The following is a 15,142-nucleotide window of genomic DNA, read 5'->3' as shown; positions in this document are numbered from 1 at the left end:
TGCTCAAAAAACGGAAAAAAAAAAAAAAACCCAACCCAAAGGAGTAGATTGGTATTCAGAAAACATGAAATCCAACTTGAGTCCCACTGCAGCATACCAGGTTGCCATTTATTCTAACTTTTGAATTCCTCTTAGCATCTTTTGTGACAGAGTTTGTAAAGTTTGTAAAGAGTGACCCAGCCTCCAGCAGCTCAGGGCTAAAAGGGATCCACAGACTTGGTGTTCTAGCATGCTTTTCTCCAAGAGGGAAAGGGAAAAGGCACTCACACACTTGACGGCTTCCTCCAGACTTTTTCTTTATTCTCCTTTTGTGTGCCCTGTTTTCCTGGTGATTTTCTTCTCTCATTCTTGATGTTTTCCTTATAACTCTCTATGGTGATATTTTATTTGTGTTTTAATAAAACTTGCCTGAAGATCAGAGTGCAAGGCTAGCCACACTAGTCATTCGTACAGTGGTGTCACACGCCTTTAATCCCAGAAGACACACTAGTTAGCCATAGCGACCGGGTGGTGGTGGTGCACGCCTTTGATACCAGCACTAGAGAGGAATATAAGGCAGGATGAGACAAGAACTCGCTCTCTTTTCAGTCTGAAGATTTCATAGAGGTAAAAGCTCTCTAGTAGTTGGCTGCACTGCTTCTCTGATCTTTCAGCTTGAACCCCAATATTTGTTTGGGTTTTTATTAGTTGAGGTATAACTCACTCATTCTTGTTGTTTTCCTTTTAACTAATTTGACTCTATCTTTTTTCTTTTCCCTACAGTTTATATACCCTAGCAAAATCTTTCAGGCAATATAAAAATTACAATGTGGTTACAGTCTGTTTTTCAAGTAAATGATTACGGTGAATACAAGTAGAAACATCATGTTTTCCATATTCCTTACATGATTAAACATGTTATGTACTACATGTGAAAAACAAATTATCCTAAGAACCCATATACATTCATATCCAAGCAACTTGCTGTAGATTATCAGTGTAGGCAAGCAAGCAAGATATTCTTTTACTGACAGGCTGTGTTTTGTGGTTACAAAGAAAGCACCTACCACTTTATTGCTTATCTTGACAGGTAATCTTATGAATAATCTTAAAGGAATCTCAAACCTAAACTATCATGTACGTTAAAGAATCAGTCAGCTCTACTTCAAGTCTTTAGGGTGCATACCCACTCATCAGTAGTTTTTATATCAAGAGATTGAGGGCAAAAGTGGCTATAAGGAATCGATCATCTCCTTTGGTCGTCAACCAATTTTAGCAAGAAAGGTGTGTCTGCTAAGGATAATTGGGCTGCCTTGTTCTTGTTCCCTGACCTTAACGAGTTCCTCACTCAACTGCGTGCCTTTCTAAAATTTTGGATTGTATTCTTGGGCTTTTCAACTTAAAACATTTGACAAAAGTGTCTTAGTCTAACTTTAAGATTTTTTCAAAGCTTTGTTTCAGCATGATGCTCTTTGAACCCTGTGAACACATCTCCCAACAGTAAGACTAAAAGAATTTAAATTAGCTGGGTTACTGGGACTCAATTGTTTTTCTTAATCAGTAACCTAAGCCACAGTCTATGAGGCTCCTCAATAGAAACTCATGTGTTCTAGCTGGGTGACACTTTTTTGTTTTATTTTTTTAATCATCAAAACTTTATTTAAGCTAACATTCTTATTATCAACTAGACCGTCCATCTTAGGAAGAAATCATGTTTATAAGAAGCCACAGGATGTTTCCATGAGATAACCACCCTACACTACAGGCAGTGGGGTCTCCCCACACCCATTCACACCATGCCAGATACCAGAGAAAGATGGCAGCAGCAGACACGTGAAGGCCCAGCAGAAGCAAAAGACACTCTGGAGTCTGTGGTCTTGGGGGATTTTCCTCCTGGTGGTCTGACACAATGAAGTCAACCACCGTCCACTGCTCCTCTGGCAGGGCCACCAACAGTAAGGGTTCCTTAGCAAAGGAGACCTGTAACTTGGTCACTCCTGAAATTGTGAGGCCTGGGTAGACGTCTTGATATTTGAACAGTTCTAAGGTGATGGCTTACACCTCCTGGTGAGCCGCACAGACAGCACTTACAGAGAGGACCCGCCCCTTTATTGCCTGTATGCTGTGAGCAAGATACTTGGAACTCTTTTAAGCTTTGGCTTTATCTTTAAAGAGGGAATAATATTAAATTATTCATTGTTTCCAGAGGGCCGTGAAAAGTCAGAGAGCACACTCCAAGTTTAAGTTCTTTGTGACTGATAAAGCTCTGCCTGCCTGCGTCATTGTTATTGAACATATGAAAAAGACCTATGGAAAGATCGCAGCATAGGGAAGGGCGGTGGTGTGGGCTAGAGCAATGGATTGTGTCAGTGTCCACGCTTCCAGCTGCATAGATATCGTGTCCCTGGGCTGTTGTCCCCTGGTGTGTCAATTTTACGGGATAAAGGAGTCCTAGCAGTTTTGTTTTTAATGACTCTGCAATTTTCTTCAGTATAAACCTGTGTGTTTTTGCAGACTAACGTTCAAACTAAATTGAAGCTATTTCTCGAAGTCATATATTATATGTTCTGATACTTTGCATTTAAGTTCTGTTGTCTTTATCTATTTTGGTTATCTCTCCATTTGAAGGCTAGTTTTACATTATTCATGATCTGTTCTTACCGTATGAATGGCAAAAGGGTAGGAGAAAAGCTTCCCTGCCCTTGTCTGTTGCTTTGCATTACATTTGGGTAAAGATTTGTGGAAAGAGTTGAGAGTAAATTTCCTGTTCTAATCGATAGATGTTGACCTTTGAACTCTCGTATTACTAAGCAAATAAAAATGTTCTTAATTCATGCAAAATTCCGTTTCAACTTGGTCTTGAAAGAGTGTGGATTGGAAGCTGGAGAGATGGCTCAGTTTGTAAGGTTCTTGCTGTTCAAGCTTGAGAGTTTCAATTGGGTTCCCAGCACCCACATTAAACAAACCAAGCAACCAACCACCCACAGGCACAGTGATGGAGACAAAAGCTTACATGAAGCTTCCTGGGCAAGCCAGTCTAGCCAGGCTCCCAGTCACAGCTGTATGCACACAAATGCACACACATGCACACACTGAGTACACAGAGAGGTACAGACTTGTGGTAACCTGTTGCTTCTGTGGTCCCAAGGAGAAGAAGGCTTTTGCAGCCTCTGAGGCAGCCACATATCATTGCAGCAACCCTGCGTCTCTGCACACACATAGATCTATATTCCCTGAAGCAGCACAGGAGAACCCTTTAAATGACTATATTCTAGCATGCGGCTCTAATTGTAGCGATAACTTCAGCTTAATGTGGCGTATTGGAAATGAAAGCGCAGTAAGTGGAAACTAATGCATAGCAACCCAGAAATGCCTCCTAGTTTTCGGGTAAACTATTCAAATAATAATGCACTTATAATGGTTTGAAAATGTGTTATGATTAGGCAGTTATTTAAAAGGTTGAATGTCAAAGAGAGTTGTTTAAATTTCAAAAACATTGATATTCCAAAGCAAGATTCTTGTTTCTATGCCAGATTCACTCTGTACTCAAGTTATGAAGTCAACACCCAGTGGTTACAGCCTGGCCACAGATCAGCCTGGGGCAGATGACCGTTGTGCATATTCTCTGTGGAAAGGAGTGATGGATGTACCAAGGTTAAACTGTTGAAAGTTATCTGGCGAGCTGAGGTATATGTAAGTCCATGAGGTATCAGTTGTACAGAGGAATATCATAGAGCGAAAGCCTGAAGAGCGGGGAAGACAGATTGCCTTTATATGACGAGAACTGCTTCGTTTGCGGGCTCTGAAGGCTTCCTGATCCTTGATATTTGTTAGTCATTTACTTATTTACCTATTTTTAATTTTTCTTCTGAGCTAGAATCTTGCTGTAGCTCAGGTTTATCTTCAGTTTGTGGCCCTCTTGATCTCCCTCCCAAGAACAGGAATGACAGGCCTTGGCCACGTGCTCAGCTTCGGTTGTTTTTTAAAGCAGTATTTTCAATAATTAGTTGATAATTTTATACAGTGTATTTTGACCATGTTTATCTCACTCACCCCCCTCTTCCTCCCTCCCTACCCATCAAACTTTATGTTCTCCTCCTCTTCTTCTTCTTCTTCTTCTTCTTCTTCTTCTTCTTCTTCTTCTTCTTCTTCTTCTTCTTCTTCTTCTTCTTCTTCTTCTTCTTCTTCTTCTTCTTCCTCCTCCTCCTCCTCCTCCTCCTCCTCCTTTTCTTCCTCCTCCTCCTTCTTCTCTCTCTCTCTGTCTCTCTCTGTCTCTCTCTCTCTGTCTCTCTCTCTCTGTCTCTCTCTCTCAGTCTCTCTCTCTCTCCTCTTCTGAATAAGTATTTGAGTCTGACATGTGCTGTCCAAACACTGTCGGGTACGAGGCCTGCCCTGGAAAGAGATTGATGGACCATTTAACAGAACTGACCCTCCACCTCCCAGCAGCCATGAGTTGTTGCCGGCAGCTCCCCAGCTCTGGGTAGGACTTCATCCCCACTCCCTGCTCCGTGCTTGGATTCTGTCTGTCTTGAGCTCGCACAGTTCTTGTGTGTGCTGTCACAACTGCTGTGAGCTCAGGCTTTCGTCCGCCATGCTGTATCCAGAGGCCAGTTCCTCGTCATCTTCCACCTCGGCTCTTCATCTGGGTCCTTGAGTCTCACAGGGAGGGGCGTGGCATAGACGTCCTGTTCAGGGATGTGCACTCCAAAGTCTTTTGCTCTCTTCTCTTTGACTGGTTGTGTGTCTCTTTACTAATTGCCTTCTACAGCAAGAAAACCTGTCTCTGACAAGAGTTGAGAGATTCACTGATTTGTGGAACTGGCAGTAAGTTGTTAGGGGTTGGCCTAATGCTGTGTTTGTTTTGCAGAATAGTGCTAATAGGTTTTTCTTTAGGGCCTATGACCTATCTCGGAACAGGTTCTTGGCCCCAGTAATGGTGCCAGGTATGGGTTCTATCTTTTGGAGTGGGCCTTAAATCTAGAAAGTGGTTCCTTCCACATCAATGCCACCATTGTCCCAGTGGACACGTCTTGCCAGGCCAGTTGTTATTGTAGCTCACAGAGCTCACGGCTAAGACTGGTAACTACTTCTCTCCTCCAATAAGTAGCGTTCATCGTACCTTCTAGACCATGAAGGCTAACCATTAGACAGGAAGCTTCTAGGTGAACACCTACTTTATTTCTCTGATTCTGTAACCCAATTATGTAATGCTTTCAGTTAACACGGTCTTACACTCAAGTTCTGGGGGGTGGTTAGAGCACAGTTAATAGCTTATAATATGTGGGGGCCTATGGGACACCACTGGCCAACAACTCCAAAAGAGGTATCTCGTTTCCAGCACTGGTGTTTTTATTTGTTAGCCTGTGTTTTCTAGCAGGAGTCATGCTCCCCTGTTGTAGAGGGGGTGCATTTAAACTCGTATGTGTGTATGTGTATGTATATGTAGATATGATCTTTTTAGGAGCTGCTACAGTATTAGGTTTTCATATTACGTCTTCAGAATTCCTTTATTGTTAGTTATCCCTCCCCACCCGCCTTGCTCTGCTCTGCACCCCACACCGTATTTAACCCTTCTGATCCACTTTTCCCCTTGCCGTGCTTAGATCACTGCACATGTGTCTCATCCCTTGCAAGCCCTTCCCTCTATGGTTTCCTCCTGGCTTCCTGACCTTTGTGGGTATTTCATACGAAACACATGTATGCAGAGATTCAAACCCAACATCTACCTGGAGAAAAAGCATGCGACATTTGTCTTTGTGGGTCCGGGTTACTTCACTCAGGATGACCGTGTACAGTTCCTACTCAGACTCTCTGTGACTCAGGAAGGTAGGTTCAGGATACATTCTAAAAATACAAAAGAAAAACCGAAATTGTGAAGCCATATTTGTTGATTTAAAATTGTCTAAAAATCAAAATCCTAGTGGAATTTACTCTTTTATTTATTTGTACTGAATTATGAAGCAGAAAACACGTTGATGTTTTTCGCCTGCGGAAGGTACTGACGGGTGGTCAGCAGAGACGGAGACAACAGTACTGTTAGTTTAGTTCTTGTAACAATAGCTCAGACATGACGACGCACCGTCTGTGTGCAGCTAGTGATTCTGAAGAGCTGTGCAGTGACCTCAGAGCAGTGGGTGTGACACCGAGATCTTTTTTATTAAGGTGCCAATGTCAGGATGAACATTTTCTTATATGAAAAGCGAGGGATTTTGTTCTGCCTTTTCCTTCCATTCATAGAGATGCTGCATTCTTACCGATAGAGAAATCATAAACCTATCGATAGTGCTGGTAAAATGAGCGGACCCGGTCTGGTTTTTAAAGAGGGTTTAGCAAAATGCCTGTTTTCAATGTCATTAAGTCTCAAGTGCTTACGAAAGCCTGAAGAGTGTGAAGCAGTCTGCAGAGACCCGCCGCCCCGCTAGACTGCTTCAGTAACGCAGGTTTCCATGTGGAGATCTTACAGCATTAGTGGTATTCTTGGTGCTGTTATATATTTCTTCAAAGAAATATGTATTTATAGCCAGCTTTATACTTCCATGCAAAAATAGTAATAACACTTTGAAAATACTGGTGGGAAAGAGTGTCATAAATATGCCGTGTTTTCCGAAGGCAGAGAGACCTGCTTCTCAGAGCGCCCGTATCTGCAGGTCAGCTCTGTTTAGTAAAATGCGTGCTAAGGATAGCTTAAAAGTTTCTTTTCTTTCGTCTTCTATTTTTTTTAAGTTTGCCTTTCCAGTAAGCCGTTAGGGAGATGTCCTTGGAATGAATAGCTTTTCCTCTAAGTGCATCCAGACGCAGAGCAGAAAGCCCCTTAAATTCCCTTCCAAGAGCCAGTCCATCCTGCTAGCGGCTCCTAGAGAGAGTGGCTCTTACTGCTTTTAGCAGGAACAAGATTGCAGAAGATTTCAAGAAGTGGAGTCTGTAATGGTTCTTTTTTTTTTTTTTTGTCACTCCTATGGTTTATGACCCATTTGTTGCTTTTTTTTAGGCCTTCAGCTTTCCCCCCCCACCAACTGGTTCTGTTCCTACCAGTAAATATTTGACAATAACAGCTAAAAATGTTATGCAGTGAGATATTTATATCCAGACCTCCAAAAATTGATTTCCAATTTCTATAGGAATGGAAACAGCCACAAAATGGCAAGTTGGAAGGCAGCTGTAGCCACATAAAGAGCTTCTTCACTCACTGGCTTCTCTTATTCCTACGGCTCCATGGTCACAAAATCCCTGTGCTGCAAGCCAGGTGGTCATTGGTTTTTCCCCCTTTTCGGTGCTGGGGACCAAACCCAGAGACCCACACTACTAGGTACACACTGCAGAACTCAACTTTTGCCCCATTTCACACATGCCCTTCTATTGCTGAAGAGTTAGAGGGCTGAGGGACATGATGTGACTCTCGTGGACCCCAGTAAGTTGTCGCTGAGCTGAGATCTACAGCCAGCTCTCTGGTTTTCATATGACTTACGTAACCTGTAGATTCCACAGTGTGGTTTTTCTTACACTCTAGGTTTCTCCTCTGCCACCGTCACTTGGACAGCCATTGCCAGCAGAGAGCCAGCCGTGACTCTGCACCCTCCGCCGTCAGCCCCTCTGATCTCCACAATGAGCTCTCCCGCACAACCAGGTCAGTCCCGGAGCCTTGTGAACGCTTATTGCTTTGTGTTGCTTCAAATCAGGCAATTGAAGCCATCAGGGAACATTTTTTTTTCTTTTAGAGATTGGATAATCATATAATACGTTTTGGATTTTATATTCTATAGTTAATTCTCTAATAACCTAGTCTACCTTCTGCGTAATTCGCTTTCATTGTTGTCTGAGCACTGGCCATTGAGTCATCTGCTTCTAAATGAATGTTCAGATTAAATTTTCTGCTGTTATCCATATTGAAGATGATGCAAGAATTTAATTTTTCTGTTGGCTTTTAAACTATGCTTTGGGAGTATGTTTCTGTGTGGACTCCACCTCCATCTCTTGAACATGCAAGAAGGATATTTTACTCCCTGCCCTTTGCTGCGGCTCATCCTGCTTCCTAAGTACACATTTAATCCTAACCTCAGTGCCTGCCTCCTATGAGACAGTCATATGTGCGGCTCAAGTACTGCGATCAGGGCCGGCAACACCCATTCCGTCAGGAGCAGGGAGTTGCTCTTAGAACAAATATGATCCAAGTTTTGAGAGGATGGAGTAGGTTCAGCTGCCACATGTCAGTCACAGATAGCCCGTGAGAGCATTTTCTGCTTTTGTCATTCTCATTTGTCTCCATGTTGTCATGGTGACCTGTGATTACCCCATCCTCTCGGTCAAAGCCAATGTCATATGCTATGCAGAGTTCATCAAGGCGGACCTCTTGTCAATGCTTTCAGCCTCTGGAGTGCCGCACCTAGATGAACGCGTCTGGTCGGCCGTGCTCGATGCTCCCCATAGGCTGCTGACGGGGAATTATAGTGAAATCTAGCTTGGCTGTGGAGGATGCAGTGTAGGTGCTCCAGGTTTGGATCACGAGTCTGGTTTACAATCGGGATTGTGTCTTCTAGTTGGACAGGTAAGGGGTTACCTAGACCTGGATCCTCGGATAGCCTCATGGCTCTCAGACTTCATTGTGCAGTGACTTCTCTTGGAGAATTTGTTTAAACAAGTCTTGTACACAAAATTTTTTGCTTAATCCTTCTGAGAGGCGGGCCAAGAATTGGTGATTTTTACAAGTTCCCTTTGGCAAGGATGTTGCATTCAGGCCAAGATTTATAACGGTAGGTCTCAGTTTTTGCCTTCTCTTCTCGCCCTTCACCCCCACAGGGCCTGGTGAAGTGTTTGTTCTGTGAGCTGTGTTGTTCACTGCGGTTACAGAATAGCGTTATTACCATTTCTTCTGGGATGAACTTAAAATAGTATCATCATTATTTAGGTAGCATTTGGATATATGGGTATTTGTTTCAATTTAACATTTCAAAATTTTATAGCTAAAAAAAAGAGGTGTTTCATTTAGAGCCACCATGGTGAACTATATTCTTCTCATGGTAATATTTGGCAATGAGAGTAAACATACCCTGCCCCACAGAATATTGATGTTATGGATGCTGATTTTATAATATGAAAATGTCCCTAGAGGCTGCTGTTTTATTGCAAAAGTCCTTGCCAGTTATGGTGATGGTTCAATTAGGAGAAGTGAAAAAGCAGCCAATAAAGGAGAAGCCATGAAGCTCATTTGATCTTAGGGCCTCTAATATTTTCTTGTGTATTCTTTTTAAACATATGTATGGTTCTGCTTAACATCATAAAAAGGTCTCAATTAACTGAGAAGTATTTATGAATAAAATTTGAAAATAACCTAGGAATTGACTCCTATAGGTGGGTGGAGGTCACTTACATTCATTTCAAATATCATAGTCTAACCAGAGACCTGGAATACACTTTGTATATAAAAGAAAATATTTTGGCACAGCTGCCAAAATGCTCTTATATTGTTTTTGTTAGTGTCCCATAGAGCTTTCTGTCACTGGTGAAATAAAAATCAGATTGTTTCAATCAGAAAATGTTTTTCTTACATTTTTTTAAAAAAATTCTACACAGAGACTTGAATAGGTCTTATGCAATCATCATCCATTTACATTGTTTTCTTCCATAAACAGTTTCCAGGGCTGTACAAAGACAGAGACATTGACATACTTCATTGCTTCCAAAATTCTTTAATAGTTTTAGATTATTTATTTTCATCTTGAAAACTGGTCCTGTAGTAGCGTGAAATCTTATTTTTCCCATGCATAGATATTAGTTTCAGAAACATTTTTTTATCCATACTCAAATACTGTTGATATCAAGGAAAATGATTACTGTCTTGATCATGTATTCAGTCAAACAATAAGTACTGATTTTTGTATGCAACATTTGTTGGTTGTTATTTCAATCTTGCTACCCCAATAATGTTCAAAGTTAGAATTTTGGGGATTCTTTTGGGTGCTGGGGAGTTTGGGGGTAAGTCTGTCGAGTGCTGCAGCTGAAGCACCTATTCATCCACACACAGTTAACTGAGGTCCTACTTCTTACTATGTAGTGTGTAACGCAGCAGGGTACAGCCACTAAAACATGTGTTTTATCTATGGATAAAACCCTCTGAGGAAGAGACAGAAACAGTACAAGCCTTGGCCCACTCCAACTTCAAGTTGGCTGTAGTTGGTGAGACCCAATTAGCTTAGGTAGACTGTTTCAGTTGGTGTACCCATCATGGTCTTGACCTCTTTGCTCATATTCTAATTTTTCCCTCTCTTCAACTGGACTTTGGGAGCTCTATCCAGTGCTCTGATGCAGGTCTCTGCCTGTTTCCATCAGTTGCTGGATGAAGGTTCTATGGTGATATTTATGATACTCATCAGTCTGACTACAGGGGAAGTCAAGATTGGGCCCCCTCTCCTCTATTGCTTAGTGTCTTAGCTTGGGTCATCCTTGTGGATTCCTGAGAATTTCTCTAGAGCCACGTTTTTTTGCTAACCCTACAATGGCTTCTTCAATCAAGATATTTCTTTTTTTGCTCTCATCTCTGTCCTCCCTCCTTCTCTACTATCCCATTTTCTCAAGTTCTCCTCACCCCTTGTAATGGTAAAAATAAAATGGCACCATTCCTTGAGAGACCTCAGTGTGTCAATTGGCCCCACGAGAAGCCTTGGCAGGTGAGAGAGATGGATAGGCACACCATGCAGAGTGAGGTTGGATATTTATTTAATGAGTTATGGGAGGGAAGAGGAAAGGGGAGAGGAAGGAAGAAGGGGGATGAAGAGAGAGAGAGGTAGAGGGGAGAGAGGGGGAGAAGAGAGGAAAAACTACCTCTTCAGGAGAGAGAGCAAAAAAGAAGCTCACAGGCTTGAAGTGGAAGGAAGATCTGCTTGCCTCAGCAGATGGGGGAGAGGGAAGAGATATTTTCTTAAAGGGATAGGACAGACCATTACTCTCCTCCCCTTCTCCCCTCCTCTTCCCCTTCTATTCTCCTTTCTCCCCTCACCCCCATGCTCCCAATTTTGTCAGGCTCACCTTACTTATTACTTAGCTTCTCTAGGATCATAAACTGTAGGGTCAATGTCCTTTGTTTATAGCTAGTATCCACATACCATATTCATTTTGGGGGGTCTGGGTTACCTAACTCAGGATAGTGTTTTCTAATTCTATTCATTTGCATGTAAAATTTAAGATGTCATTGTTTTTTATGGCTGAGTAGTACTCTAATGTGTAAATGTGCCATATTTTCTTCATCCATTCTTTGGTTGAGGGTTGTTTCCAGGTATTGGCTATTACAAATAATGCTGATAAGAACATAGTTGAACAATGCCTTTGTAGTATGATTGAGCATCTTTTGGGTATATGACCAAGAGTGGTATTGCTGGATCCTGAGATAGGTTGATTCCCAATTTTCTGAGAAACTGCCATACTGATTTCCAAAGTGGTTGTATAAGTTTGCATTCCCACTAGTAATGGATGAGTGTTCCCCTTACTCCACATTCTCTCCAGCATAAACTATCAGTGGTATTTTTGATCTTAGCTATTCTGGAAGGTGTAAGATATTTCTTTAGAGTTGTTCTGATTTGCATTTACCTGATGGCTAAGGATGTTGAACATGTCCTTAAGTAAGTCTTAATCATTTGAAATTCTTCTGTTGAGAATTCTCTGCTCAGTTCTGTTTGTCATTTTTTAATTGGGTTATTTAGAATTTTGATATCTAATTTCTTGAGTTCTTTATATACTTTGGAGATCAGTTCTTTGATGTGAGGTTGGTGAAGATCTTTTCCCATTTAGTCGGCTGTCTTTTTGTCTTATTGACTGTGTCCTTTGCTTTACAGAAGCTTCTCAGTTTCAAGTGGTACCACTTATTCATTGGTGCTCTCAGTGTCTGTGCTACTGGTGTTATATTTAGGAAGTGGTCTTGTGTGCCCATGCACTGAAGGCTACTTTCCACTTTATCTTATATCAGGTTTAGTGTGGTGAGATTTATATTGAGGTCTTTAATCCATTTGGACTTGAGTTTTGTGCATGGGGATAGATATGAATCTATTTTCATTTTTCTACATCTTGACGTCCAGTTATGCCAGCTCCATCTCAATATCTCTTCAACATAGTTCTTGAAATTCTGGCTGTAGCAATAAGACAACAAAAGATTAAGGGGATTCAAATTGGAAAGGAAGAAATCAAATTTTCATTGTTTGTAGATGATATGATAGTCTATATATGTGACCCCAAAAACTCTACCAGAGAACCCCTACAGCTGATAAATACCTTCAGTGATATGGCAGGATATAAGATCACCTCAAAAAATCAATAGCCATCCTGTATACAAATGACAAGAAGCTGAGAGGGAAATTAGAGAAACATCACTTTTCACAATAGCCACAAATAGCATAGAGTATCTTGGAGTAACACTAACCAAAGAAATGAAAGACCTATTCGACAAGAACTTTAAGTCTTTGAAGAAACAAAATTGAAGAAGGTGCCAGAAAATGGAAATATCTCCCATGCTCTTTGATAGGTAGGATCAACATAGTAAAAATGGCAATCCCACCAAAAGCAACCTATAGATTCAGTGCAATCCCCATCAAAATCCCAACACAATTCTTCACAGACTTTGAAAGAACAATAATCAACTTCATATGGAAAACCAAAAATCCCAGCATAGCCAAAACAATCCTGTACAATAAAGAAACTTCCAGAGGGATCCCTGACATCAAGCTCTATTACAGAGCTACAGTAATGAAAACAGCTTGGTACTGGCGTAGAAATGGAGGTTGACCAATGGAATCAATTGAAGACCCAGCTATTAAACCACACACCTATGCACAGCTGATTTTTGACAAAGAACCTAAAATTATACAATAAAGAAAAGAGGTAGGATTATTTTAAGAGAAGAATAATTGGGTGCACCAACCCGAAAATGATCCCAGCATCTTTAATTTTGACAAATGTAAGTTTAATGTTGTAATTTTCTCTAAAATACATACTCTCAAATTTTCCAAGCACAATGTATAATGACACCTTTAGGTTTGTGAAAACCTATGGGCTTTGGAATTTCTCAGTAACTTTTAAAATCACTTTAGCCAAAGCTCTCCCTACGGATCAGCTCATAGGGTTTGCTAGGTGACAATATGTCATTCCTGTCATCGTTATGGCAATACTAACAACAACTCTTCTGCCTGCAACAGGTAAGAGAACGCGCTGATTTATTCCAGCCAAAGCTTCACCAGATCCTGTCTTCTGTGCGTCTTCTCATTCCCTATTCATTTATTCATTGACAAATCTTGGGCAAAAATTAGTTCAGGCATTTCCCTTTGTGTCTCTCTTTTGCTCAACAGCTGCATTCCCTTATAGAAATGTAAAATAGATTTAACTAATGATCAAAAAGTTCTTTGAAATATAAGTTGTTATGGAAATGCTAAGTAGTATAAACAATTTGAGGGCAATCGTTAATAAAAGCTTCTCTGCAAGCATTTTTAAAGGGAAACTAATAAAGGCTTCGTGGTTCAATTAATACGGCACAACAGTGAGTTTTCTAGAAGCATATGGCACCCAGAAGGCCTGCCCCTGTTTTTAAAATTTATGAACTCTTTAATGATTCACCACTTGCGCTCCAGTGCATCACCCTCTGCGGTGCCGTTCAGTCATTAAGCCGGAAGCTGAAACCAGGACAGAGCTGCAAACAAATATCATAATGTCCAAGTGAGTGGTTTTCTTCAGCTTTTCTTCCCATAATGTTACCGTAAAAATGAAAGCTAATGAAATAGAGTCGCAGCACAAATCAAGTAGGTTATGCTTCCCTGGGTGCACACAAAACTTGGCTTTGTAGTCGGATGCAGGTCAGATGCCCTTCCATGAGGCACCGAGGAACTAGAACATCGTCAGGCTCTTAGCCAAACAGTATTCAAAAATATTCCAAGACAGTAAAATAGATTAATCTGTTGGCATGCTCTGAGACAAGATTTCGTCCCAGGTTACAGTATTCATGGGATTCGCTGCTATAAATTTATTAATTATTTTGAGCTATTTTCTTCAAATTAGCTTATAAGTGATTTGTTATTTTGCTACTTTTAAGTTAAAATTTCTTAAATTTAAGTTTGAAACTTACATTTTATTCATTTTTTTTCAATTCCCAAGAATGTCCAGAGAAACTCATGCCTCTTTCTAGAATGACCAGTGAGACACACGGCTTTCTCTAGAACATCCAGAGACACATACCTTTCTGTAGAATGTGATACATGCCTTTCTCTAAAATGTCCAGTGAGATACATGCTTTCCTGTAGAATGTCCAGAGAGACACACACCTTTCTGTAGAATATCCAGTGAAATGCATGCATTTCTGTAGAATGTCAGGTGAGACACATGCCTTTCTCCAGACTGTTCAAGGAGATACAGCTCTCTCTACCACTGTTCAGTGTGAATGTGTTGGTCATTTATTTGTTCTCCATTTTGCGTGTCACAGTTTACACGTATGGGTAGCTCACGGTTCACATGTGTGGGTAGCTCACAGTTCACATGTGTGGGTAGCTCACGGTTTAGACAATGCCTATTGTCTGCATTGTTATAATACTACAAAGAAGCCTTGGACTATGACTCAAACAGAGGGAAAGGTTCTTCCTCTTTCAGATAAAGTCTTGAAACACTTTACCGAGTGGTGGCTGTTCTTTCTGGTTGTTGTCAAGGCCTTGTGGAGCTCTGGTCTCTTGTTCTTCCTAACATATGGTTTTAAGATACTGTGCACTTTCCTGTGTAGATGAGGGAAGGAACACAGAAGTGGATTGTTTGCCGTAGCAGGCTGTACGCTTCTCTCACATACCATTGGGTGTAATTTATTTCCTGGAATCCCTAACTACAGAGGAGGCTGAGAAACGAATGGGGTAGCTGTACCCTTCTAAGAAGGGAATGGGTGTGGTAACGAACCAGCTCATCTCTCCTAGATTTGTTTTGAACATGTGTGTTGCTTCCGAGTGGGAATAAGGTATTACAAAACATCAAAACATTTTTTTTTCAAGACAGGGTTTCTTTGTGGTTTTGGAGCCTGTCCTGGGACTAGCTCTGTAGACCAGGCTGGTCTCGAACTCACAGAGATCCGCCTGCCTCTGCCTCCCGAGAGCTGGGATTAAAGGTGTGCGCCAAACCAACAACTAAAGAGTTAAGGAAGATTCTTTCAAAGGAG

At 41.2% G+C, this 15,142-nt stretch overlaps 1 protein-coding gene across 7 annotated transcripts in view; it reads left to right on the top strand.

Moving 5' to 3' along the window:
* Hdac9 (histone deacetylase 9) overlaps positions 1-15,142 on the top strand; it is a 511,434-nt gene that overhangs the window by 73,992 nt on the left and 422,300 nt on the right. For all 7 annotated transcript variants that reach the window (XM_050158706.1, XM_050158702.1, XM_050158705.1 and 4 more), the window contains exon 2: positions 7,487-7,603. In XM_050158706.1, coding sequence (XP_050014663.1) covers positions 7,582-7,603 — 22 coding nt within the window. In that variant the 5' untranslated portion in view covers positions 7,487-7,581. The remainder of the gene's footprint in view (positions 1-7,486; positions 7,604-15,142) is intronic.

Source organism: Alexandromys fortis, unplaced genomic scaffold (assembly GCF_014885135.2).
Source record: "Alexandromys fortis isolate MF-2015 unplaced genomic scaffold, M_Fortis_MF-2015_v1.1 scaffold_101, whole genome shotgun sequence".
Classification (NCBI taxonomy): domain Eukaryota; kingdom Metazoa; phylum Chordata; class Mammalia; order Rodentia; family Cricetidae; genus Alexandromys; species Alexandromys fortis.
Note: the sequence above shows the minus strand (reverse complement) of the source record. Positions and strands in the feature narration are given on the sequence as shown.